The 24,437-nt window shown below is 43.6% G+C and overlaps 1 protein-coding gene across 4 annotated transcripts; it reads right to left on the reverse strand.

Annotated features, from left to right (window-relative positions):
- Positions 1-2,314: 2,314 nt before the first annotated feature.
- arhgap19 (Rho GTPase activating protein 19) lies at positions 2,315-16,639 on the reverse strand. Of its 4 annotated transcripts, none has more exons than XM_061231319.1 (12): positions 16,518-16,639; positions 13,886-14,136; positions 13,354-13,434; positions 12,937-13,146; positions 11,930-12,156; positions 11,146-11,211; positions 9,521-9,586; positions 9,253-9,417; positions 8,897-8,989; positions 7,413-7,523; positions 6,614-6,682; positions 2,315-5,291 (listed from the first exon to the last, which is right to left on the reverse strand). In XM_061231319.1, the coding sequence occupies exons 1-12, from the start codon at positions 16,559-16,561 to the stop codon at positions 5,238-5,240; spliced, it is 1,437 nt and encodes a 478-aa protein (XP_061087303.1). In that variant the 5' UTR covers positions 16,562-16,639; the 3' UTR covers positions 2,315-5,237. The 4 variants fall into 4 exon arrangements, with proteins under 4 accessions (XP_061087303.1, XP_061087302.1, XP_061087301.1 ...); XM_061231318.1 differs by having other exon boundaries at positions 7,413-7,520; positions 11,146-11,232; XM_061231317.1 differs by having other exon boundaries at positions 11,146-11,232.
- Between the last annotated feature and the right edge of the window lie 7,798 nt (positions 16,640-24,437).

The raw sequence follows: 24,437 nt of genomic DNA on the forward strand, positions 1-24,437 counted from the left end.
GATTCAGTCTAATAAACAGAAGAGAATATTCTATATAGGCAGTTGAAATCATGGCATAGGACATAAGAAAGATCACTGTTAATGTCGTTAATGCACTTTTAAACCTTCCTCATGGAGACAAGGAAGCGGATGAAGTCGGGCAACAACAGGGGAGCTACAGAAGGCAAACTCAATTCTAGGACAGTAAATTTGCTCCTGAGACTGCACACCTCCAGACATAGGTGTACACCTCTGTGCATAGCTGTTTCAGCAGATCTCTGATGCTTAAAACAACAGGTTTAAAATAAGGGGCAGTATATTTTAATACAACATTTAACTGCTTTACTTTCTTGGCCAAGATAGTTGTTACTTTGTCGTGTTCGAAGAACCCATGAATACATTTTCTATCACATGCCTCCACCTTGTGGCCGTGAATTTGACTGCATCCATTTTGTCCAGTGTCTTGTCTTAGAATAGAAACTGATGAAATAGAACTGCTTGCAGAAATGATGGGGTCCCAGCATAAACAACCCACCTCAACTTGTAATTTTATGCAATGTTGACAGTTTCTTACTATATTGGAAAACTTGAAATCCAATGTGCCAGCCTCAGAATAAAAAAAATCTAATATGACAATAAGAGAGACCATGGAACATGATATACTTGATAACGACGGGTATAGACAACATCTATCTTCATGGTCCCCGTGGTTTACACCAAAACATTTTCAATGCATTACAATTCTTGTGATGCAAGACTGCATCTAGTCAACAAAAAACAATTAATATTAATATTTATGTTCTCAAGCCTCTATTGAGCAGAGTATTAAGTTTCCCTGCAATGATCCAATAAAGAACAGAATCCGTCCGGTAAATTAGTGTCCAAAATATTGGCAAATAATTTTGTATTTTGGCTCTGTAATCCAGTACATTGGATTAGAAAAGAAACCACGAGCATGGTTATATTAAGTGCACCTTGTTGATGGCATTTTCTGTGCATGCATATCAGGTGATTTGTGTAGAAATTACAGCCATTTTTACGCAGCTCTACCATTTCAGGGTGTCAGAACATTTTGAAAAAAAAAAAAAATAGGAACATTGGAATATCATTAAGAAGAAAGCAACGGTGAGCTCAGTAATTGGGGGACTAGTAGGCCGAGGAAGACTGAACAATTCTTACCATAAAGAAAAACCCGTAAACGCTCGTCTGACAGATCAGACAGGCAGGGGTGGATGTGTCGGTGAGGAACCGATCTAGCGGTGGCGCTGTTGGTTTGGGCTTGTGTGGCTGCCGCAAGCGTTTGCTCACTTGCCATTATTTATAATGTAACTGCTGATAGCAGCACAAGAATGAATTTGGAAGTGTACCGAAGCATCTTATCTGCTCGAGTTCAACCAATTGCCTCCAAACTCATTGGATGGCACTTTAACCACGTGTGAATTGTTTGATTATAAATCTAAAATTGTGGAGTGCAGCACAAAATCAAGAAACAATTTATAGCACAACAAGACTTATGAAGCACTGTACACAAGAGTTATAACCGAGTATATCCAGGTGTTCAGACAGATATTCATTTGATTTGACTTATTCTTGTGGAATTGTGCAGCCTACATTTAAAATGTTGTCAAAAACGCATGCACTGGGTGTCTCGGTGGCGCAGCCTGTAGAGCACTGACCGCATGCTCATTGCGAGCCGCGACGTCGGCGGTTCGAATCCGACCGTCTGACATTTGTTGCATGTCTTCCCCTCTCTCTCGCTCCCATTCTTCCTGTCTCTCTATACTATACTGTCCAATAAAGCTGAAAAAGGCCTAAAAAATATCTATAAAAAAAAAAAAAAAAAACGCATGCACTGGAAGTCACGCATGTTAAATACAAGATGTTGACAAATGACAGGTCAGACAAATGTGATCGATGTTGACAAATCCATGAGAGCAAAGCAAGGTTACCACCACCAATGTTTATATTAGCTTGTCTGCTAGCCAAAACAAAGCAAAATACTGAAAACACAATCCGAACTCAGACAAACTGATGCAGTTTTGTTCAAATACTAACTTAAACTAAGTTTTATGTGGTAATTCTGAATTCAATAAGCATTTCATACATTGAAACTTAGTCTGCTTGTTTAAGAGAACAGCCCAAACCCGGCTCCCAAAAATCATAATTCTATGTGAATCCTATTCCAGTAGAGAACACTGATAACACAATTATTTGTCATTAACATCACTAATGCAAGTGTTCATATATGTCTACTGCGTGATCCCTAATTAATAAACAGGTACTATGTACAGCAATATCCCTTTAAATACAATAATTGGGGGATATAACACAAGGGTTCCATAAAAAACTTTTAATATAAAAAAAAACATGTACTGCAACTAGAAAAAGAAAATCAATTTCACAGCACTTTACATATAAATATATAGACACAAAGGACATCGTATTAAACAGAAAAGGCAGCACAACACTTTCGCTTTTTAAGGCCCTCGGTAACTAAAACAAATTGATATCGCTTGGCACCTTTGCCCGGAAAAAGCGACAGTGCATGAGCAGACATCTTCTGATCAATATTACCACCTCTCCACTTCCAGGACATGACTTTGAACACAAATAGCCCGGTCAGCACTGAGCAGGTGAGAGTGAGCTTTTTAGTTGGTTCACTCATATTTAACAATAAAATAAAAAAATGCCACAGCACCATAAAGAGACAGTCACAGAATGAATCGGTAAACTGCTTAGTTACAAAATGCAAAACTGAAAGCTGTACTGTACATGGTACAAAAGATTGCAGCACCTACATCACATTAATCTCCAGTTTATACTCCAAACTGCCCTCTCACCTATTAAAAAAGGAAATAAATATGTAACACAGGTTTCATGACACCTCTTTAAAAACAAAAAAGATTTTTGAAATGATTACCCTTTACAGCTGCTGTTAAAGAATTGGTTGCTTTTTTGTTAAACCATTTGATGTGTTAGACATGTGATTTAAAGATATTAGCATTAGCCTCTCCCTTGCATGTTCACCTGGGTTTCGGACCTGTCCTTTATAGGAGGCTCCTCGATAGGCATCGCTCTGACCAAAGCACAGCTTACAGCGGGAGGGACACCTTATCCCTAGCAACCGCTCGCTGCTCTACTCGGGGGAAATCGGAGCTTTTCAAATCCGACATCCCCGGAGAACAGGAGCAAGCGGTTGCTAAGATAAGGTGTCGCTCCTCCTGTAACCTGTCCCTTGGCCAGAGCGATTCCAATAAAGGACATGGCACGAAACTGGACCCCAGGGGAACACACTAGAGAGACGAGACACCGCCACAACCCAAATTTGGCCCTGTAAAAACAACTGCATTCAATACTGCGCAAAACAAGAACCATCTCTGTGATCAAGCCCTGTACTCTAAAGGGAAGTACAGATTGCATTGACTTTGAGAAAGGGTGCCGTGTCACTCAGACACGCACACAAAAATAATCTACATAATAAATTACACAGTAAATATTAACTGGCAGATGGTATAATTTCTCAGTTCGGGTTCCGCTCACGAGCACTTGAGCTTCCGGGCACCGTCTTGTACAGCATTACCTGAACTTCACCCTCTCGAGCCTGGTCCCCCAGGCCCTCTTAAGTACTCCCCATCCTCCCATTCTTCACTCACACACTCCTGACAATTCATACTTGCTAATGCAACCTCACAGTTCTCATTCAGAATGCCAACTTTCTCTCCAGCAGGGATCAACAAACCTGCCCCTGGAACCCATATTATCTTGGTTATCTTTCCTCCCAGGTAATTAATTGGCTTCACACCTGACGCCCAGGTAAAACAGGGGTGGAAAACCCGCAGTTCACGGCTCTCGAGGACTGTGAGTGTGCATTCATGTCTTGCATGTAGAGTAAAATGTTTCACTGCAGTTAACAGAGAACTCTACCCCATGTGCTATTGACCACAGCTTCCTTCAAACTGACCTGATCCATTCCCTTTTCTTCACTTCCCAAAACCTTCCACCTATCACAACAAAACCATAAGAACAGGTTTGTGCTCCAAAAACAATGCACCTAACTTACGAGACTAATCAAATGTAGAATGTAATAAAAATAAAAAGAGAGACATGTAATCTGGGATCTGAAGGATGTAAAAAAAACAAAAAAAAAAACATGTTGTTTGTAAGGCGTGATAAAAACTTGCATAGTTCTCTGCTTTAGACTTCACGACCATGGAGTGTGAGATGCCAGTACATGAACTGGCCTGAAGAGTCATACAGACAAGGGAGAGTGATAACTTCCAGTTAAAACAGGACAAAAATAAAAGGATAAAAGCAAAAAAGCACACCCGCTTTGTTAAAAATGACTAAATTGGCAAAAGTAAAATGCATCACATTGAACAGGGACAGCGACTAGACAGGACAACATTAGACAGGACAACATTAACCAACCTATAAACAAGTCACCTAGTTATCAAGAATGCAAAACACAAAAATAAGTAGTCTGCATTTGTAACCATACCAAGTTTAAATACCAAAGGAATTAAGATATTGCTGCGTTCAATGGCCTATATCAAGGTTTAAAAAAATAAAGGGCTACATCTGGTACCGAATGACAACAGTTGTCTAAACTCATTGGAATAGATGGTGCGGGCCTGCCACTTCTCCTCGATGATGAACAACCCTGCAAGTTAGGTTCCAGATGGACAGGCAGCTATGCGAGAATATCAATAAAAGTAAAGTATTTCAGAAACAAGGAAATATCTCCACTTGAAAGAAAATCAGCCTTTGATAGACTGAAAATACAGCCCAACATCACAGTTATGTAAAAACTAAAACATATACGTATATAGATATTAAGAATGGCTCCTTTGTCTAGTGGTCTTAGTCCATTTTGAAGTTCATTCAAGTGATTGCTGGCAAAAGGCCAAAATCTCCCAAACATCTACTGCAATTTTGTTTAGCTTTGAGAAGCAAATTTAATAAAGTTATTCTTGTTATCATTTAATCCAGCCAACACATTTCTCACCTGACCTACAGACAGTGCAAAATAATTATAATTTAAAGGAAAAACTTGAATTTGTGTCTCAAACTTAAGGCAAAACGTGGACTGTGCCGTAAACAAACACCTTTTCAAGCACGAGACAGCCATTGGTCACCATATGGGGTTGTCGGATTCCACTAGGTTGGGCCACCGTTTACCAAGTGTCACAGCTTTCACAGTCAAAGAAAAACAATATTTCAATATTTATATTTAGGACAGGGCTGGGCCATTTCCTCTCTCATATTGTGGTTTCTTGAGACGGTGAAAAGCACACTGTGAGGCTGGAGGAGACCTGGAGACAAACAGATACAGATCAGTAACGACTCAACATAAACTACAGCGCACATCTCAATCTATGTGCATTTACTTCAAATAAGGTGGTGGTGCCAAATCATGTGCCATGGAGGGCTGACCCTGCTGTGATGTCGGATCATTAGTTTTCTCTGAGTTGGGTATACATCATAACTGGGCCAATCAGACACATTCACATGCTTTATGGTCCGATAACTGAAAGAAAGATTTTGTGCGGCTGCGTATTAGTTCCTGTCGGACTGTTTACATTGTAGGCTAGCAATCAGCTAGCTAGTTATAGCAAGCAATTTTGGGCTATGTCTGCGAGGTTACGAATGCACTTACCACAGTAAATTGCATGCGGCAGTACTATAGTTATCACAGAATGTCTGTGTGTTTTAAATGTGTAGCTGTGCTTCACTTATGGCTGTATTGTATGTCACGGAGGATTCTGTGTTTGTTCAACCGTACTGGCAAGAGCGAGTACGTCACAACTCGCCCAATTTGTGCTGTATCTTGAATCCTGATTTCCCCGACTTGATCATCCATTGGGCAACATAATTGGGTATTCACGTGGGTCTTTCCGATGGGAAAGTTGTATATACCGTAAATCCGACACCACTTGACAGCAGGTTTTCATTCCAACCAATCACTACACCGGCTGATTTCACAAATAAACATACCTTCAACCAGAGAAGAGGGATATATTACAACTGGAATTGAAATCAGCAGGAGTAGTAATTTAATGAATTAAATCCTGCATACTCTGAGCCTTCCATGACAAATCATTGGGCAGCACCAAATTAAGGGCTAGAAAATATATGATACTGCTTAACACCTCTTGCAGATTGATAAATTAATTTAGTGAATTGATGACAACACTTTGGACCGCAGTCTGTTTCAACACCAGCAACAAAGCATTAACATCTACATTCACAAGCATAAGTAAATAACCAATAATTAAGCAAGCCACAAACTGTATTAGATCAGCTCATTAGCATGATTAATAACCTGTTTGTGGTTGATAGCTATTAAAAAACCAATTTTTAACTTTAACCAATCTTACACTCTCAAAACCGAAAACATTACAACTGAAAGTTGAAAATCAAGGGAAGTATCTCATCAGAATGTTTCTACACCGGCTTTATAAAAGATAATCTCCTAACCCAAAGTGTAAGCAATAGATAACTGAGAATTATTACCATATTAAATATTATTAAAACACTGTTTGTGTGAAATTAAGATAAACCACTGATTATACCACTCCATGAGAGAATTGAGCACTAGATACTAACTGTTGAGGGCAGGTTAGGACCCTGGTACCTTTTCTGTGTTTAGAATGACATCAGAAGCCTTGGGACATATTCCTGATTTCAGAAAGGCTAGAGAAACCTATAAGGGGAAAAAGCATTTTTTTGGTCATGATTCAATTTCAATGTGGAAAAAAACTTCAAAAACTGCGTAGTGTAGTATAATTTATTATGTCAATAAATACCAATCATCTCTCTCACCTTTACCCTTTCATCAGTTCTTTTGAAAAAGCCAATTAACCATAAAAGTCATACTTCCGCCATGCCAAAAGGCATATTTTTACCTTGAAAATATGTTCAAATAACCATGCTCAGTCATATCTATGGTGCACTGACAATCCCTGTCTTTGCGCACATTTGCCAAATATGTACTCCTTTGCTTGTATTTCTTCATCCAAGGTCTTTTCAGGATTATGGGCGTGACACTCTTCTGTGTGGGGAAGGGTGGGTGTGGCTACAGAGCCGGTGGGTGGGATCAGGCTTCAACAGAACGTTTGTAGCTAGCTAGCTACTGCAGTGGCGGAGGAGAAGAAACACAACTACACAAATACGGCAAGGGAAACAAGCCGGCAGGGCTCTTTCAAAAACCAGTCAACTGAGGAATTGCATTTCTTTGACGACGTCAGCCATCAAAAAATGGAGAAGTAAATATAAATAGGATATAAATATAAAAACGGTGAGGTGAGTGGGCGAGGTTGATGGCGGAGGGGACTTCTGTGATTGTAAACACAGGGTCAAAGCAAGGTTGAAGCTCCTGCATAAGTATGCTTTCATTGTTACACAAGTGGCCTCGGTAGGGAGAGAGAACTTACGCTCTCTGGACTGCCGTTTTCCGTCCCCCTTTTCTCTGCATTGCTGGCACTCTCCAAAGAAACAATCCTGCCTCTCTTCTCCGTGGCAGCCTGGTTCCCCAGAACTTTCTTCTGTTACGGAGGAGCATAGAGAGGACCGTGAAGACAACTGCACCATTAACAGGGCTGGGCTTGGTTGAGCTGGGAACACATTACACCAGGGCTGTCAAACCCTGTTCCTGGAGATCTACCGTCCTGGAGGTCTTTGTTTCAACCCTAATTCGGCACACCTGATTCTACTGATTATCAGGTCAATGAGATCTCACGAGGTGAGCTTTGTTTGGGTTGGAGTGAAAACCTACAGGACAGTAAATGTCCAGGAATAGACTTGGGAAGCCCTGCATTACACAATTTTCAAACCCAATTTGGTAACAATTTGAGTCGGGGCAGAGTCTATGGTAGTCCAGGGCAGTCATGTCATATAGTCGCAGTTGTAAATGTGATGTCTATGGGAGTGAAATAGTCAAATCTGTCATACAATCTCAGCTGGCAACCCCACAGTTACATCAAACGTTAGATTTTTATCAGGGCTAGTGTGAGCATAATCCTGTGGTTCGCACTCATCAAAGACTCAAATTGCAATGGAAATTTTCAATAACCAAAGAAAATTTAATTTGCAACAGAGGAAGGAAGAGGGGGGAAAAAATGGAAGTAAACACAAAACGATGGCAGAAATGAATAAGCACGTTTTCTGTAGTGCTGAAAATGAGGAGCGACTTGTGGATTTGTGGTAGACTCATGAGTGTCTGTATAATGTCACATATTTTCCGTGAAAATTGCAGCACAAACCACAATTGCTGCAAGCTGTGTGGGCTCCATTCTTGTTTTGGTTTCAAAATAGAATGTAAAAAATACATTCTCGCCTAAAAACGGCATCCATCTATTCTCTTGTCTTCAGAGCTGTGTTCCTCAAAGACAACCGCCCTTCCATGCACGCATCAAGAACAACAAAAGCAACTTCTACAATCTGCAAATGTAAGCAGCTAAATGCGTACAGCTAAATCTTTTCATTGTTGCTTACTGTTGGAAAGTCTTTTTATGCGTCCCCAGCTTTAGAACGGAGACCTACTAAGTTGCAACAGGAAGACGTGTCGGAGGGCCAGTAGGGGACCGGCAGTCTTACCTCTGGACTAACGAGGAAAATAAATTCCATACTACCACAAAGGGGAGACTGCACTGCAAGTGGCTGTATTTGGAGTCACAAATCAAAGGTATTCATTCACTGTGCTCATTTAAGAGGGTTACCTTGTATCCTGGCAAAAGTCACCCAATCAGCTCACCGAGTCTGACCATGAATCAACCCTGTTCAACCGGTGTAATAATTTCCAATTTCCATCTCCACTCCACTCCACTCCACTCTAGCTGCTGCAGAGCTTGACATTCAGGCAAATTTGCCAATGATTTCCCAGTGGGAACCCAGTGTCTGAAAGGACAGTGGTGCCTACCTTGATGAGTCCGCCAAAGGACCGTGAGCGGGCATGCTTCTTGCTGGGGGGCGTCCCATACACTGGGGTTCCTGGCGTGGACTGCTTCGCGAACTAAAAATACACACCACATTTAGCCGCAGCCCGAGAAACCAGTGTGAGTAAACAACAAAATAAAAGCATTATTGCTTCTTCACTGCCAACTCAGCGAGCCCCCTTATCTAGATGCCAGAATTTCCCCAACTCCAGTTAATTAGACGTGAATGCAAATGTACACAAGACCGCTTCAATAAGACGGTAGGTTTTTAGAACTCTATTAACACATCCATCTATTCGCCTCTTCAAGCTCTCTAGAGAATATCTCAGGACTCCTTCACCTGACGAATTAGTTTCTTCTTCTTAGCAGAGTCGGGCATATTGTTGTTGACATGGCGGAAGAGCTCTTTCAAGGCCTCTTCAGTGTGGTGTTGAGTTGAAGCTGCATCCTGGCAGACCCTTTTTGGCGGTACAGAGTTTCCTGCAGGCAGCAGGTCAAGATCATCCTGGAGAGAGGGGCATTTAACATTATAATAATATCAAAACAACAACAAAAATAAATTGTGTTGGTTGGTTGAGGGGAATATAGGAAAAAAAGAGACAACTGACCTTTGACTGAAGAATCTTTGATCCTGAGAACTGCATCCTGGCATAGTCTCTGATATAAGTAGGAGCCTGCAGAAAACACAGTTGAGACATTCACAACACCTGTTTGGTGCTTTAAGACCAGCACACATGCATATGCACACATACAGTACGGTCCATATGTATTTGGACAGTTGGTACAACTTCTGTTCTTTTGGCTCCGTAGTCCAGCACATTAGACTTAAAATGTGAGGTTAAAGTGCAGACTGTCCTCTTTCATTTGAATATTTACATCCATACCGGGTAATGAGTGTAAGAATTGCATCGCTTTTTATACACCTCACCCCAACCCCCAGTTCAGGGAATCAAAAGTAATTGGACAGTTGGCTCCTTAGCAGCTTATTAGCAGCTTCTGAATCGTCAGGTTTATTCAATTGCTTCCTTAGTGCAGGTATAATAAATCTTTCAGTATCTAGTCTTGATTCTAGGCTTTTGATTGCCTTTGGAGTCTGTTATCGGCATTTGTCAACGTGAGGCCAATGACAGTCAAGTGCATAGTTGTGCCAATGACAGTCAAGGAAGCCATCGTGAGGCTTAGAAACAGGAAAACAAACTGTCCAAGATTTAGGGCAATCTTATATGCTCAAGTTCACTCAAATGCTTCCAAACTCATTGGATGGTGCTCCCACAAGGCTAAACATACAAAACAATGTTCTCTTTTTTCCTAATGCGGTTACCAGTTTCGTTTTTTTTGCAAGCTTATAGTCTGGCTGTTTTATTTTCTCATAGACTTTCTTGATTTTGTAAAACCAACAACAGCTTGTTAATGCAAATATTTAATCAGCCAATCATGTGGCAGCAACTAAATGCATAAAAACATGCAGATGTGGTCAAGAGGTTCAGCTGTTTTTCAGACCAAATGTCAGAATGGGGAAGAAATTTGATCTAAGTGACTTTGACCGTGGAAAGATTGTTTGTGCCAGACAGGGTGATTTTTGTATTTTTTTGTATCTCAAAAACTGCTGATCTCCTTGGATTTTCAGATACTAGGGTTTCTAGGGTTTGCAGAGAATGGTGAAAAACATCCAGTGAGCAGCCGTGTTGCATATCATATCAACAGTGGTATGCAGAAGAGCGTCTCTGAACACAACGCATGAAACCTCTACGTGGATAGGCTACAGCAGCAGAAGAAATAAGTCTAATAAATACCTAATAAAATGCTCACTGAGTGTACAGCATTGCTAAATAATTGCAGAAACTTCACAGATCAAAATATATTTCCTCCTGCACAGTTCTCACGCAACACAACTCATTCACACAGAGGGCACTTCAGCTGAAGTACTTGATCTTTTCCAACAACCATCTATTGTAAGACAGACTATTATCCGTACAGTGTGCGCAACAAAAAGAGAGAGTGGGTGCCGCATGGACGAGAGGCACACCTTTCACTGAAAAGAACAGGGAGCAATCGATGAGTAGTTACAGGTAAGTGATGCAGCTGGAAACCCATGGGGCACCTCTGCACTTCTTGAACGTCTGACTCCAATGTGGCATAACACCACAACTGGTGTTGGGGTGACTTTTTGGAGCTCATAAAGAAGAATAAAGGAGAAATGTGCTGGAGTATAGAGCCAATGTATACAACTCACCCGGAACAGCTTCTGTGAGTGTTTTATCAGGAAAGCCATGCAGTTGTTCAGCTTCTTCAGGTTTTCCTGCAGGTCGTTTGCAGTCATCTGTTTTTTTTATGTATAAAAAACATGAAAAATAACATTCCCTCAGACACAAACATAGAACATTTAACATGGGACCAGCTGGTTCCCAAAATCACCCTCCAGTTTCAAAGAGAGCACAAAGACAAGTTTTTCTTTTCATCATATTAACAGTTTGATACCCTTGCACCATCTCTGCAGACACATTACTGTATGACTGCAGGCATAAATCACCAGGTAATTGGATTTTCTGAAGGATATTAAGGGTCCATAGGTTGGGGCTTCATCTTAAAAGCTGTCTGCAGTTTTTTATGTTCTAAGCCCATCTAATTAATGGTATTCATATATATTTCAACTTTTTTATTTTTTTATATATTTTTTGTACCTGTAAGCTGGTTCCCCTACTTTAGAACCAGTTTAGGACGCACTGATATTTATTATACCCTTAAAGTGCCCTGGGTCCCTTATTCCTTAAAATAAATATTTCACCTTGAGTTCCGTCAGGCAAAAAGGGGGGATATGTGAAAATCTGTCTACTGAATGACAGCAGGAACATTTTATTCACAGTGAGACACAAAATAGCTTGTAAGGGCATGCAGCAGAAGTAGACGGCCTTGGGTTGTTCAAAAATAGCTTGGTGTCATGACTCTCTTTTCAGCAGACAAGCCTAGACGGGCTGAGATGGTCAAACATTGTGAAACGGAATTGGGAGGAAGCCTACATTTTTAGGCCAGATTGTGTGCGGCGCAAACATGAGGGCCAGGTTGAAGGCGGACATCTTGTTCTTGTCCTGCCTCTTGGCGGTCTGGTAGAGTAGGCCCAGGAGGAGTTTGAGGAGCGTGCGGTTGGCTGAAGGGAGGAGCAGGAGCAGCAGTTGCAGGGCTTCGATCTGGCGCTCCTTGTCCGGCACCGTCGTCTTGTTCCCTCTCTCGTCAAACTGGGTGAGGTCTGACGACAAAGCCCCACAGGGAGGAGATGAGTCAACTAGGATGGCCAACAAGGGGGTGGGGGGGGGTCCAGGGAACGTAATGTTTATTTAGAATAGTTTATCAATACCAAGAACACAAGAACATTCATGTATTTTTGGGAAGAATGTTCTTGCCATTTGTTCCTGACGAGAACAGTCTTGCAGGAACACAAGGTTGTTGTGCTTGTGACGTACATATGCGCTACTGCAACAAAGCAGGCAGTAGCAGCCTTTCCTGACAGTCTCCACCTTGTGTATCTAATTTCTTTATAAAGCTGCTTTGCTATGGATTTGGGTATGATTTTGTTCCAATTGTAGGCAAACTGTAGCCTACTTAAACCATTAAACGTCCCTTTTGTTCTCTTTAATAATACTGTTCTAAGGCTTATGAGTCAGTCGACTGGGCACAATTAATGAGACAGCCACAAACAGACATTGAGAAACCCCCAAAGGTCACATCCATTATGACAGGTAAGCACAGTTATCTACATCAACTGCAGTAAAGGAACATTGTACCTACACTGTTAGGTCAGCGGAGTAAAAGTTCTCATTTGCATTGATGACCTAATATACAACAGTTGGTTGAAAACACACTGCAGCAATTTGAAAGAATAATGAATTTCAAATAAATTCTGGAAACAAAGCATAATTGAGAATTCGTACAGAGCTAGCTAACCGTGAGGGAATGAAAAAGCTTGAGCGCTACCCCCACCCGGCCCCACATTGTACTCATCCCACAGTGCATTCTGGGGGCACTATACCTGTGATCTTCAGGTGGGCATGGTAATGGCGGTGAGTCAGCAGCGGCTCAGGAAGCTCTCCCAGGAAGGTCTTGAGCAGAGTGGCCACGTCGTTGGGGTGGTAGTCCCCCGTCTCCAGGTCAATGTCCACCCCGCTGTTCAGCATCTCCCGCAGGGCCTGCTGTCTGATGCTGTTCCCAGGAACTCGGAATAGACCCTCCACATGCAGGTCTGCAAAGAAAGAAAACACACCAAAAATATACCACTTTCACTCAAGTAGCCAAAAAAACCAGCAGAGCTGCTCAGTGCATCAGCAAGTGGAGGAAATAAATCACTAGCTGTTGGAACACACATTCAAAAAAAGGCAAGAAGGCAGAAGAGGTCTGCCATGTGACAAATATCAGAGAGAATAAGCACAGTATGTGAAGAACAACTCACTTCTGCTCAAGTACTCAATGAGTTGGTAGATTTGTGCAATTCCTTCCTCAGTTAGAGGCATCCCAAAGACGACTCCCTTATCTAAGAATGAAAAATAAAAAGTTATTCCATTAAATCATTTTCTTCTAAAATTAACCCATTAAATTCCATGTGAGACAAAGGCATACGTCCAGGTGGTAAATGCAAAAGAAACAATATTGCAAACCCCAGCATAAGAATAATTAGGTGGTACACACATCTAAAACCTGTGGAAACATAACGTTGCTGTACAAGCTGCTGTATTTTCTGGATTTAGAAACTGTATTTTCTGGATTTTGAAAACAAGCCCCCAAATGCTGCCATACCAGCCACTGTAAAGCCAGCAGGTAATCAGAAACCTCCATGTAGGCACAGGAAAAACCGTCCAGGCCAATGAAAAACATAAAACTACGAGAGACTTTTGTTTTAAAGATCCCTGAAGGTGAACAATCCCGTCAACATGTCATGCTGTGAGTTTGTCTGTCCCCTACTAAGCACATGAATGTACACTTACCTTTACGCTTCAGTAAGTTCCGGAAGAATCCGCCAGTGCTGGGCACTTTGGGGTCCACCTCACCCAGGAGTTGGGCGAACTCCGTCCCCGGGAGGTCGATGAGTCGAGTGATGTTGCTGAGCACCAGCTCAGTGAAGACATCTGGCTTCTCGTGCCGCAGCTTCTCCACAAAAAAGTCTGGGTTGAAGATGATTGGTTGGCGTCCGTGCGGGCACTTCTCCTGGCTGATCACCACATTGCACCCCGTTCCTCTGTGAGGGAGAGAACAAGAGAAAGACCCATTCGGTTCATCTGCACATCCACTCAACTGGGTGGAGCTCGGCTCCAGGTGATAATGGATCCTTCTTAATACACGTCACAAACCATGTGACCTTGACTCATCTGCTATGCTGGAGGACAACAAACCCATATAACTCAATGTATTTTTCATCTTTTTTATCTTACGTCGACTACAAAGCATTGAAATACAGCGATAACACAGATTCATTACGGTTAACTACTGCTCAGTTTATGGTTGCTCAACTTGAGCTGATCAGGGTAGACATTTTTTGTTTGCCAAAGATTAATACCCACCAGGGAGAAAAAAAAAGCAAAGGTTGTCAACAGAAAGAAGATCAAGGTGGATTTACATTTTAAGTATTATTCACACCAGACATTTTTTACATGAAATTTGTTCGGATCACTTTGTCACTGGTAAGTTTACTTTTAAACTTTCAAAGATAATCCTATCTGGTATTGTCTGGTTATAAATATAATTGTTCAGGGCTTCTCACAGATATTTTTGCAATATTTGTTTAAGCCTGCAATTGAGCTTTGAGTGTGGATTATTATTCTGAAAAATAACGGGACATTTTTTGCATTACAAATCCATACTCATGGTGGTACATATGTATAGGTAAGGTGGACTGCCTTGACTCGGTATGATTTGAGAAACCCTCTTGTTCATGTTCTACTTCAATGCGTTATTTTCAACAAAATAAAGTTTGGTTTGAGTTTTATCCTTAACAGATTTCTATGGGTCAATTTTGACCCATAACAACACGGATGTCACTTTGGTTAATAATGTGAAGTAAAAAAAAACAAAAAACACAAGCAATGTATTCTAGTGAGTCCTTAATAGTCAGCTAAGATAATTGCCCCTTGTCTTCATGATAGGAAATATATTGAGTGAATTTATTTTAATTTAATGTATTGTATGGTAAATTTTGGAGCCACAAAAAAGTGATTGTATGGTTATGAATGGATAATAAGTTAGTTACAGTATGAGGTAAAAAACATATATATATATATATATATATATATATGATGATTTTTGTGTTTTGTGCCGAGATAAAGAACTTTGACCCACTAACAGAAAAGTTGCCTACTGACCTCTAACACATCGGGAGGGTTAAGAGACAGACTTTACCCTTTATTTATTCATTGAGTGCCTCTGTCAAGGTCTGAATCTGCAGGGTCAGCATGCATCCCATTATTGACGGAATGAGAAGGTATGTATTTTAAGGCGGCATCTACTTTAATTTACATTCACCTGAAATGCATTTTATGCTTTCCTTATTAATAATTGTGGAACATATCTGGCCCTCTGTAGCCCCCAGGGAAATGTAGTTTTAAATAATCTAGCCGCCAGGGAAATAATCTAACCCTGGCCTAGACATTTAAGGAGCACTGATAACTGAATTTCTGTGAATGACTCAGGCTGGTGGTGACCAACAGAGAAAATGTTGTTCAGTATCTTTATACATCCGCTTGTACCAAACAACTGGCCGAACAATTTATATGAGAAGCAGCTAAATTAACGTTAATTATCTAACTAATAACATGTCTGGCAGCAACTTAAATTCACCATAATTGTATCATCTCTATTGTTATCTTGTGAGTATAATCCTAACCGTCATCAACTGCTGTCGCTGTCACATTCTCATCCTAATGTTAGCTGTTAGTGCTTTTTTAATAGGATGTTACTGAAGACAAAGCTAAAGTTGGCTGCTAGCAAGCAAGTCATAACGTTACCATACCAAATCCCTAACATAGCCTACAGTAATCGAGAATACATAACGTTAGCTAACGTGGCCAAGACACCAACTAAGTCACCTCTGTAGCATATCAAGAAGCTTAGCTGACTATAGTCTGCAAACAGACGGTCAAGTTACGAGCTACCACTACATGCAATAAATAAGACATTAGCTAATTTATCAATTTACTAGCTTGCTAATGTTAACTTACTTAGATAGCAGAAAACACTTGCTTTAGGTTAGCGTGTGCACGATATGCAACATTCGACATGGTGCTAGCTAACGTTAGTAGTTTGGTTGTTATACCAAAGCGTTCCCACAACATCATGCGAGCTAATGGTTTTGCTAGCACTTAGTTGTTATAATTTGAATTATTTGAATTTGAAAGTCATACACAGCCCAAAAATAGCTAGCTAGCAGCACCAGTTACTAGTGCTAATCTAACTAAAGCTAGCTATAAATCATGGCAATGAGAACTGCTGTTGGTAATCTACGAGGCATGACATGAAAAATATCTAACAATATTCCTTTCGGAAGCAGTATCAGTTGCGCTAAATTGTACATTAATACTTCAGTTCACCTTAAAAATGTTTGCATTTATCATATTTTACTGATACCTTCTATTTTGTTTGTTTCCTTCGGCTTCTTTCTCGGCCGCCATGTTCCGTTTGAATCCTGCGCGACACTGCTGGTAGCCCCACCTACGTTGTCCCCCATTGGTCCATGAATTGGGGTGGGAGTGGAGTTTAGAACAGGCTGTTACTCTTCGCTGTCTGATTGGTTTGTTTGAATTCATATCAAGCCAATTCTACTGAGTGAACCAAACAAACACAATGTATTCTGGATCGAAGTTCAAAATATAAATAATACTTTAATACTTCTATAAAAAGGTTATTGAAAATGTAATTTTGTATTCGTAGAATCTGTGGTCTGGCGATTGTGCTATGTAAGATCAGAAAAATTAATTTTCTGTCCTTTTGGCACAAGCTCTTAATTTACCTCATAATGCCATGTAACTAGTTATGGGTGGTTCCACGATTTGGGTGTCATTTGTGTCCCACTGGTAGGGTATTACATGTACAAATTCATGTAAAGTGAAAATGCTTTTTACACTCAAGTAAAGTTTATAGTTGTCCTATAAAACAACTTACATGTACATTTCAGATAAACATTAATTCAACCAACCTAAAACAGCATTTTCATCTGTTCCAGCCAACTAAGTTTACCTTGAAATATAATCATTCAAATCTTTCAAGAATCTTACTATTTTTGCATTGTTGTGTGAGTTAATTTCATATCTCATACTTTAAACATCTTTGTCATGAGTTTTTCATTATAGGTTATGAAAAATCCACATTTTAGTTGTGTCCCATAATATTCACTGAACCCTGTTACCGGAACACATTCATCTTTATAAAATATTTGGAATATGTTCAAGAGGAAGTTGCCTCATTTGGGCAGCCTGTAGCATAGTGGTTAAGGTACGTGACTGGGACACGCAAGGTTGTTGGTTTGATCCCCGGTGTAGCCACAGTAAGATCCGCACAGCCGTTGCGCCCTTGAGCAAGGCCCTTAACCCTGCATTGCTCCAGGGGAGGATTGTCTCCTGCTCAGTGTAATCAACTGTATGTTGCTCTGGATAAGAGCATCTGCCAAATGCCATTAATGTAATTTGAATTTCTTGAAGGTCATGGGAAAAAGAAAAGTTCTGATATTGACTCTCAAAGTATAGCCATGTTAAAAAGTCTAGGTAAATTATTGTTATTGTCCTTGTGCAATTATCATGGACACGAGTAACCCACATTATGCACTATGCTAAAACCCAACCCTGTTACTTTCAACCCAGTTATCCTTTAAATTTGTGACAAGCGTTATTTTCACATGCATTTATTTCTTTAAAATAAACATTTCTTAGAGGGGAAAATAAAGGATTTATTTAACATGCTTTTAAAAATTATATTAATTTTGGTGACAGGATTGAGTAAAATGCAGCCATTGTCAGCAAAGAAACCTTCTAAAATTAGTTTTCTGGCTTCATGCATTGAGTTAAGAGGACAGGCTGCTACTGAATTGTAACAATTTAATTTATTTTTTGGGCTACAAATATACTTCTTCAGGAGAGATTTACAAGGATATATTTTAACAAACATATATCTATAAATAGATGGGATTCAATCCATAATTAATGAGAAATATACAGTACACATTTCCAGTACAGCACAACACAGACAATCAACCAATCAACCTTTTACATTGTAAAAGTATCAAGCATTTCATAATTAAGCATTTCAGTATAAACACGGTTCTGTTTCAGTTTTAACCCCTTAAGTATCTGTAGCGTTGGAAGCTAAGCGGAGAGCCAGGCGCGACCAAAGGTAGAACCTTTTTTAACCGACACGCGAACGTGTCAGTCACTAAATCCCAGGGAGAACCGAAATAGGGATACCCAGCTAGGAACAGGACTTCTCCCGGAACAATGGGAGGAAAGGAAATTAAACAAACCAAACTTAGAAATCGTAAACAGAGAAGTAGCTCAAAAACGGCTAGAGAACGTAAAACAACCCTTAAATAACTAGGGCGATCCAATACTTTGGTACCGTGCCAAATAGCTGGGCACTGAGTGAAAACCAAAAGAAAATACAACCTAGCGAGAAAAGCTAGGCACGAAAATAAAAACCTCGAGGCGCAGCTCGGGACAAAAATGCAAACCAAAATACAACACCGGGGACAACGTCCCTCTACCATCGACTCACACGAGTCCAAAAGAAAAACAAAACCCTTGAGGAAGGCGCCAGCACACACAACACTTCCAGCTGTACGCCTTCCTTACCTTTTAGATATTTCTCCTTTTTTAGCAATGAGAGAATTATCCACCAGCACCGTACCTGACTCGTATAGGGTTAGAGTCTACCGGGCGCTTTACCGGCTTTGTGCCAAGGGCGAACGGTTGAACACAAAAGCACAGAAACTAGTCCCTGCTGGTCTTAAATACTCTCCCGGGAGGTAATTCCCCTGGCGTAAACGAGGAACAGGTGGAAACAATAATCCTCGGCCAACTAGTGGCACCAGTGAGAATTACCTCCCACCATGACAGGACCCCCCTACTAAGGAGCGACCCCAGACGCTCCTTTAGCCCCCCGCCTGTGAAACTCACGAATCAGTTCGGGGTCTAAAATGTCCCTAGAGGGAACCCAACAGCGTTCCTCCGGCCCGAAACCTTCCCAATCTATAAGGTATTGTCTCCCTCTGCCTACGCGACGTTCCGCCAGGATGCGACGGACGGTGTAGACCGGGCCCCCGTCAATTAATCGAGGGGGTGGCGGAGGAACTTCCGCAGGTGCCAGTACGCTCGTCGACACGGGCTTGAGACGGGAAACATGGAAGGTAGGGTGGATCCTCATAGAGCGAGGCAACTGGAGGCGCACCGTGACGGGGTTGATCTTCCTAATAATTTTAAAAGGCCCCACGTATCGAGGGGCAAGCTTACGCGACTCGACCCTCAAGGGCAGATCACGTGTGGACAGCCATACCCGCTGCCCCACCCTATAGCAGGGCGCTGCTCGACGACGCCTGTCGGCCAGCCTTTTCTGGTTGGCCGTAGCTCTTAAAAGGGCCACTCGCACTTTCCTCCATGTGGCCCGGCACCGCCGAACAAAGGCCTCAGCAGAGGGCACTGCGCCCCCTCTCTCTAGCTCCGGGAACAGAGGCGGGGGATAGCCAAATTGTACCTCAAACGGTGAGAGACCTGTGGACACATTTAGTAACGTATTGTGGGCGTACTCCGCCCACGTGAGCTGGCGGCTCCACGACGTGGGGTTGTCCATAGCCAGACACCGGAGCGTGTTCTCGAGAGTTTGGTTAGTGCGTTCTGTCTGTCCGTTGGTCTCTGGGTGGAAGCCAGACGAAAGGCTCACCGAGGCCCCCAACAGAGAGCAGAACGCACGCCAGAACCGGGAAGCGAACTGGGGTCCGCGATCAGAAACCACGTCCTGTGGGAGACCGTGAAGTCTAAACACATGATCTACCACCAACCTAGCGGTCTCCCCTGCTGATGGTAATCTTGGCAGTGCCACAAAATGAGCCGCCTTGGAAAAACGGTCCACCACCACTAGAATGACCGTTTTACCGTCCGATGGTGGCAACCCCGTGATAAAGTCTAGTGCGATGTGACTCCATGGGCGCTTCGGGATGGGTAACGGACGTAGCCACCCTGATGGTGGTCGATGGGAGCCCTTGCTGCGTGCGCAAACTGGACACGCGGCCACGAATTCCCGGACATCCTTTTCCATCCCGGGCCACCAGAACCGTCGAGACACCAAATCTTTGGTGCGGTGGACCCCGGGATGCCCCGCCAGCCGTGAGGCATGTCCCCATTGTAGTACTTGGGAACGGACCCCCGCAGGCACAAAAAGGCTACTAGGTGGACCCCCCCCTGGACCCGGATCTTGGCGCAGTGCTCTCCGCACTGCCGACTCCACCTTCCAAACCACAGGCGCCACAATTTGAGCCCCGGACAGAATGGGTTCAGGCTCGTGCTCCCTATCCGCCTTGTCAAAAACCCGTGAGAGGGCATCTGGCTTGGTGTTCTTGGACCCGGGGCGGTACGTCACAGTAAAAGAAAAACGCGCAAAAAACAGCGCCCAGCGGGCCTGGCGCGAGTTGCGAGTCTTAGCCGATTGAATATACTCCAAGTTTTTATGGTCTGTCCACACTGTGAACGGATGCTCCGCCCCCTCCAGCCAATGCCGCCACTCCTCCAAAGCTAGTTTGACCGCTAGCAGCTCCTTGTCTCCCACATCGTAGTTTCTCTCGGGTTGGGACAGCGACCGCGAGAAAAACGCACAAGGGTGCACCTTTTGGTCTTGGGGGGACCGTTGAGACAAAATAGCCCCTACCCCCAGCTCAGAGGCGTCAACCTCTACAATGAATGGTAGGGAGGGATTCGGAGTTATTAAAATAGGTTCCGAACAGAACCTATTCTTTAATTCAATGAACGCAGCTTCCGCACGAGCTGTCCATACAAAACGCGTCGGGACCTTCTTTGTGAGCGCGGTAATGGGTGCGACTACGGTGCTAAAATTACGGATAAAACGGCGGTAAAAATTGGCGAAGCCTAGGAACCTCTGCACCTGCTTAACCGATTCCGGGGTAGGCCAATTCTTTACCGCAGAGATTTTATTCGGGTCCATCTCTGTTTTCCCCGCAGATACAATGAACCCCAGGAAAGATACCGAATTAGCGTGAAACACGCACTTTTCAGCCTTCACAAAAAGGCGAGCCTCCAAAAGACGCGACAACACTAGTCTCACGTGGCGAATATGCTCAGAGATAGTGGCAGAGAAGATCAGGATATCATCCAGATAGACGAATACAAACCTCTCCAGCATTTCTCTGAGCACATCATTTACTAACGCCTGAAACACTGCGGGGGCGTTGGTAAGACCGAATGGCATGACGCGATACTCATAATGGCCAGAGTGTGTGTTAAACGCGGTCTTCCATTCGTCGCCCTCTCGTATGCGAACCAAATTGTACGCGTTACGGAGATCTAATTTTGTGAACACCGATGCCGCCTGCAGGCGCTCAAACGCAGAGTTCATCAGCGGTAAGGGATATCTATTCTTGACTGTGATCGCGTTTAGTCCCCGGTAATCAATACATGGCCTAAGACTGCCATCCTTCTTTTTAACAAAAAAAAATCCCGCTCCCGCTGGTGACGATGATGGTCTGATAAAACCATTCGCTAAGGCTTCGCGAATGTACTCTTTCATTGCCTTGCTCTCAGGCACTGACAAAGAATAGAGTGCGCCCCGGGGTGGGACTGTCCCTGGGTGTAACTCGATCACACAGTCGTATGACCGATGCGGTGGTAGTGTGGTCGCGCGCTGCTTGCTGAATACCTCTGCCAGCTCGCCATATACCCTCGGAACGTTGGTTGGTAGCGGAAATTCGATAGCCCCAACCATACGTTCCTCACCCCCACTACCTGAGGGCTGAAACAAGCTCTCAGTGTCCCAATCAGAGCCCTCACTGCCCTCCCCGTCGTCAGTAAGACGATTCCAATCACACATGGAGTCCCACTCCAGACTCCCCTCCTGCTCCTCCTCCCCCTCAGGTACCCTGACACTAGGATTATGGGGCTCCCTAGCCTCCTCCTCGTCCAATTCGGACCCTATGTCAGTCTCAATAGGAGGGGTCGAGGAGTTATACACATGATTGGAGTGCTCATCACACTGCGGCCCCCACCGGGACACCGGGTTGCTCCCGTTACCCCAGTTTATTTGTGGCTGATGCTTTACCAACCAGACATGTCCTAAAATAATCGGATAAACCGGAGATTCCACCAAATAAAAATATATACGTTCCCGGTGCCCCCCAAACGGGATACGCATAACCACTCGCTCCGTTTTGTGACGAACCACCCCGGAACCCAATGGGCGGCCGTCCAGCGCCGTAATGGATTGGGGCTGCGGTATAGACCGAACCGGCAGATTATTTTGCCTAGCCCACTGACGGTCAATAAAGTTGTCCACTGCCCCAGAGTCGATAAAAGCTTCTGTCCTCACTACGGCCCCCTTCCACGTCAGTTCGACGGAAAGCACTGTGCGAAAGCTAATACCTGCACCTGGTCCCACTAGTGACTCTCGCTCCACTAGTGGGACTGCTCTTTTGCTTTCCGGTTAGGACAGTTCTTTATTAAGTGCCCTGGCCGTTTACAAAAGAAGCACAACCATTCTCTCCCAGGCCGCCTCCTAGGACGCGCCAGCGTGGTGCTGTCAAGCTGCATGGGTTCCTCCAATTTGTGTTCCCCCTGTCTCTGCTCCGCCTCTGTAAACTGGCTCAGGGAGGGCGGAACCGGCCAATTGAAACTACCCATTCTGCCGGCTCTCTCTCGCTCACGTTCCCGAACCCGGTTATCAATACGAATCGCTGTCGATATTAGTGAGCCTAAATTCCCCGGTGGCTCCACTGTGGCCAGCGCGTCCCTGACCGAGTCTGACAGTGCACATGTAAAGAGTGTCATTAGCGGTTCGTCCGCCCACCCCGTCTCCCCTGCCAGAGCCTGGAACGCCACTGAAAACTCTGCCACCCTCTGAGTTCCCTGCCTCATCCACGTTAATCGGGCCGCCGCCTCTTTACCCGTGACATTGTGGTCGAATACTCTTGTCATCTCCTGCATTAGGAGCTGGGAGCTGCTCATTAGGGGGGATTGTGCCCGAATCAGCGGATCTGCCCAGGCCAGAGCGGTCCCGGTCAACAGGGATAAAATAAACGCTACTTGGGAATCCTCGGTTGAGAATCGTGAGGGTTGGGCTTTAAAAAAAATTAAGCACTGGGAAAGAAACCCCCTACATCTACCCGCCTCTCCCCCGTACCGCAACGGCAACTGTAACTTAGGTTCCCGTATTAGTGGTGAACTGGGCTGGGATGCGGATCCCGTAGAAGGGGAGGAAGTGAGTGGCTGAGGGTTGTAGGGATGTGGTGCCTGAGCTTGTGGGGAATGGAACTCGCTTGCCAGTAATCGAAAACTATCGGCAAGCTCCATCAACACCTCTTGCTGCCTGCCCAGCCTAGACAGGATCTCGTCCTGCCTCTGAAAAACCATGGTCTGCTGCTCGGTGGTAGCTGTCTGCTGGGTGTGCAATTCCTGCAGCGCCTGCCCCTGCCTAGCTAGCATAGCCTGCTGAGCGGCTACCACCGCTTCTAGTGGGGAGTCTCCCATCTCCCTTCCAGTACTGGTCGCTGGTCTCTCCATGGTGGCTTTTGTGTTCTGTAGCGTTGGAAGCTAAGCGGAGAGCCAGGCGCGACCAAAGGTAGAACCTTTTTTAACCGACACGCGAACGTGTCAGTCACTAAATCCCAGGGAGAACCGAAATAGGGATACCCAGCTAGGAACAGGACTTCTCCCGGAACAATGGGAGGAAAGGAAATTAAACAAACCAAACTTAGAAATCGTAAACAGAGAAGTAGCTCAAAAACGGCTAGAGAACGTAAAACAACCCTTAAATAACTAGGGCGATCCAATACTTTGGTACCGTGCCAAATAGCTGGGCACTGAGTGAAAACCAAAAGAAAATACAACCTAGCGAGAAAAGCTAGGCACGAAAATAAAAACCTCGAGGCGCAGCTCGGGACAAAAATGCAAACCAAAATACAACACCGGGGACAACGTCCCTCTACCATCGACTCACACGAGTCCAAAAGAAAAACAAAACCCTTGAGGAAGGCGCCAGCACACACAACACTTCCAGCTGTACGCCTTCCTTACCTTTTAGATATTTCTCCTTTTTTAGCAATGAGAGAATTATCCACCAGCACCGTACCTGACTCGTATAGGGTTAGAGTCTACCGGGCGCTTTACCGGCTTTGTGCCAAGGGCGAACGGTTGAACACAAAAGCACAGAAACTAGTCCCTGCTGGTCTTAAATACTCTCCCGGGAGGTAATTCCCCTGGCGTAAACGAGGAACAGGTGGAAACAATAATCCTCGGCCAACTAGTGGCACCAGTGAGAATTACCTCCCACCATGACAGTATC

The sequence above is a fragment of the Conger conger genome, chromosome 2 (assembly GCF_963514075.1).
Source record: "Conger conger chromosome 2, fConCon1.1, whole genome shotgun sequence".
Taxonomy (NCBI): Eukaryota; Metazoa; Chordata; class Actinopteri; order Anguilliformes; family Congridae; genus Conger; species Conger conger.

Coding starts and splice junctions, on each gene's coding strand:
- arhgap19 (XM_061231317.1), bottom strand. CDS start 16,561: ATGGCGGCCGAGAAAGAAGCCGAAGGAAACAAACAAAATAGAAG. Junction 14,137..16,517: donor GGAAACAAACAAAATAGAAG/GTATCAGTAAAA, acceptor TCTCCCTCACAG/AGGAACGGGGTGCAATGTGG. Junction 13,147..13,353: donor CATTGAGTACTTGAGCAGAA/GTGAGTTGTTCT, acceptor CTTTCTTTGCAG/ACCTGCATGTGGAGGGTCTA.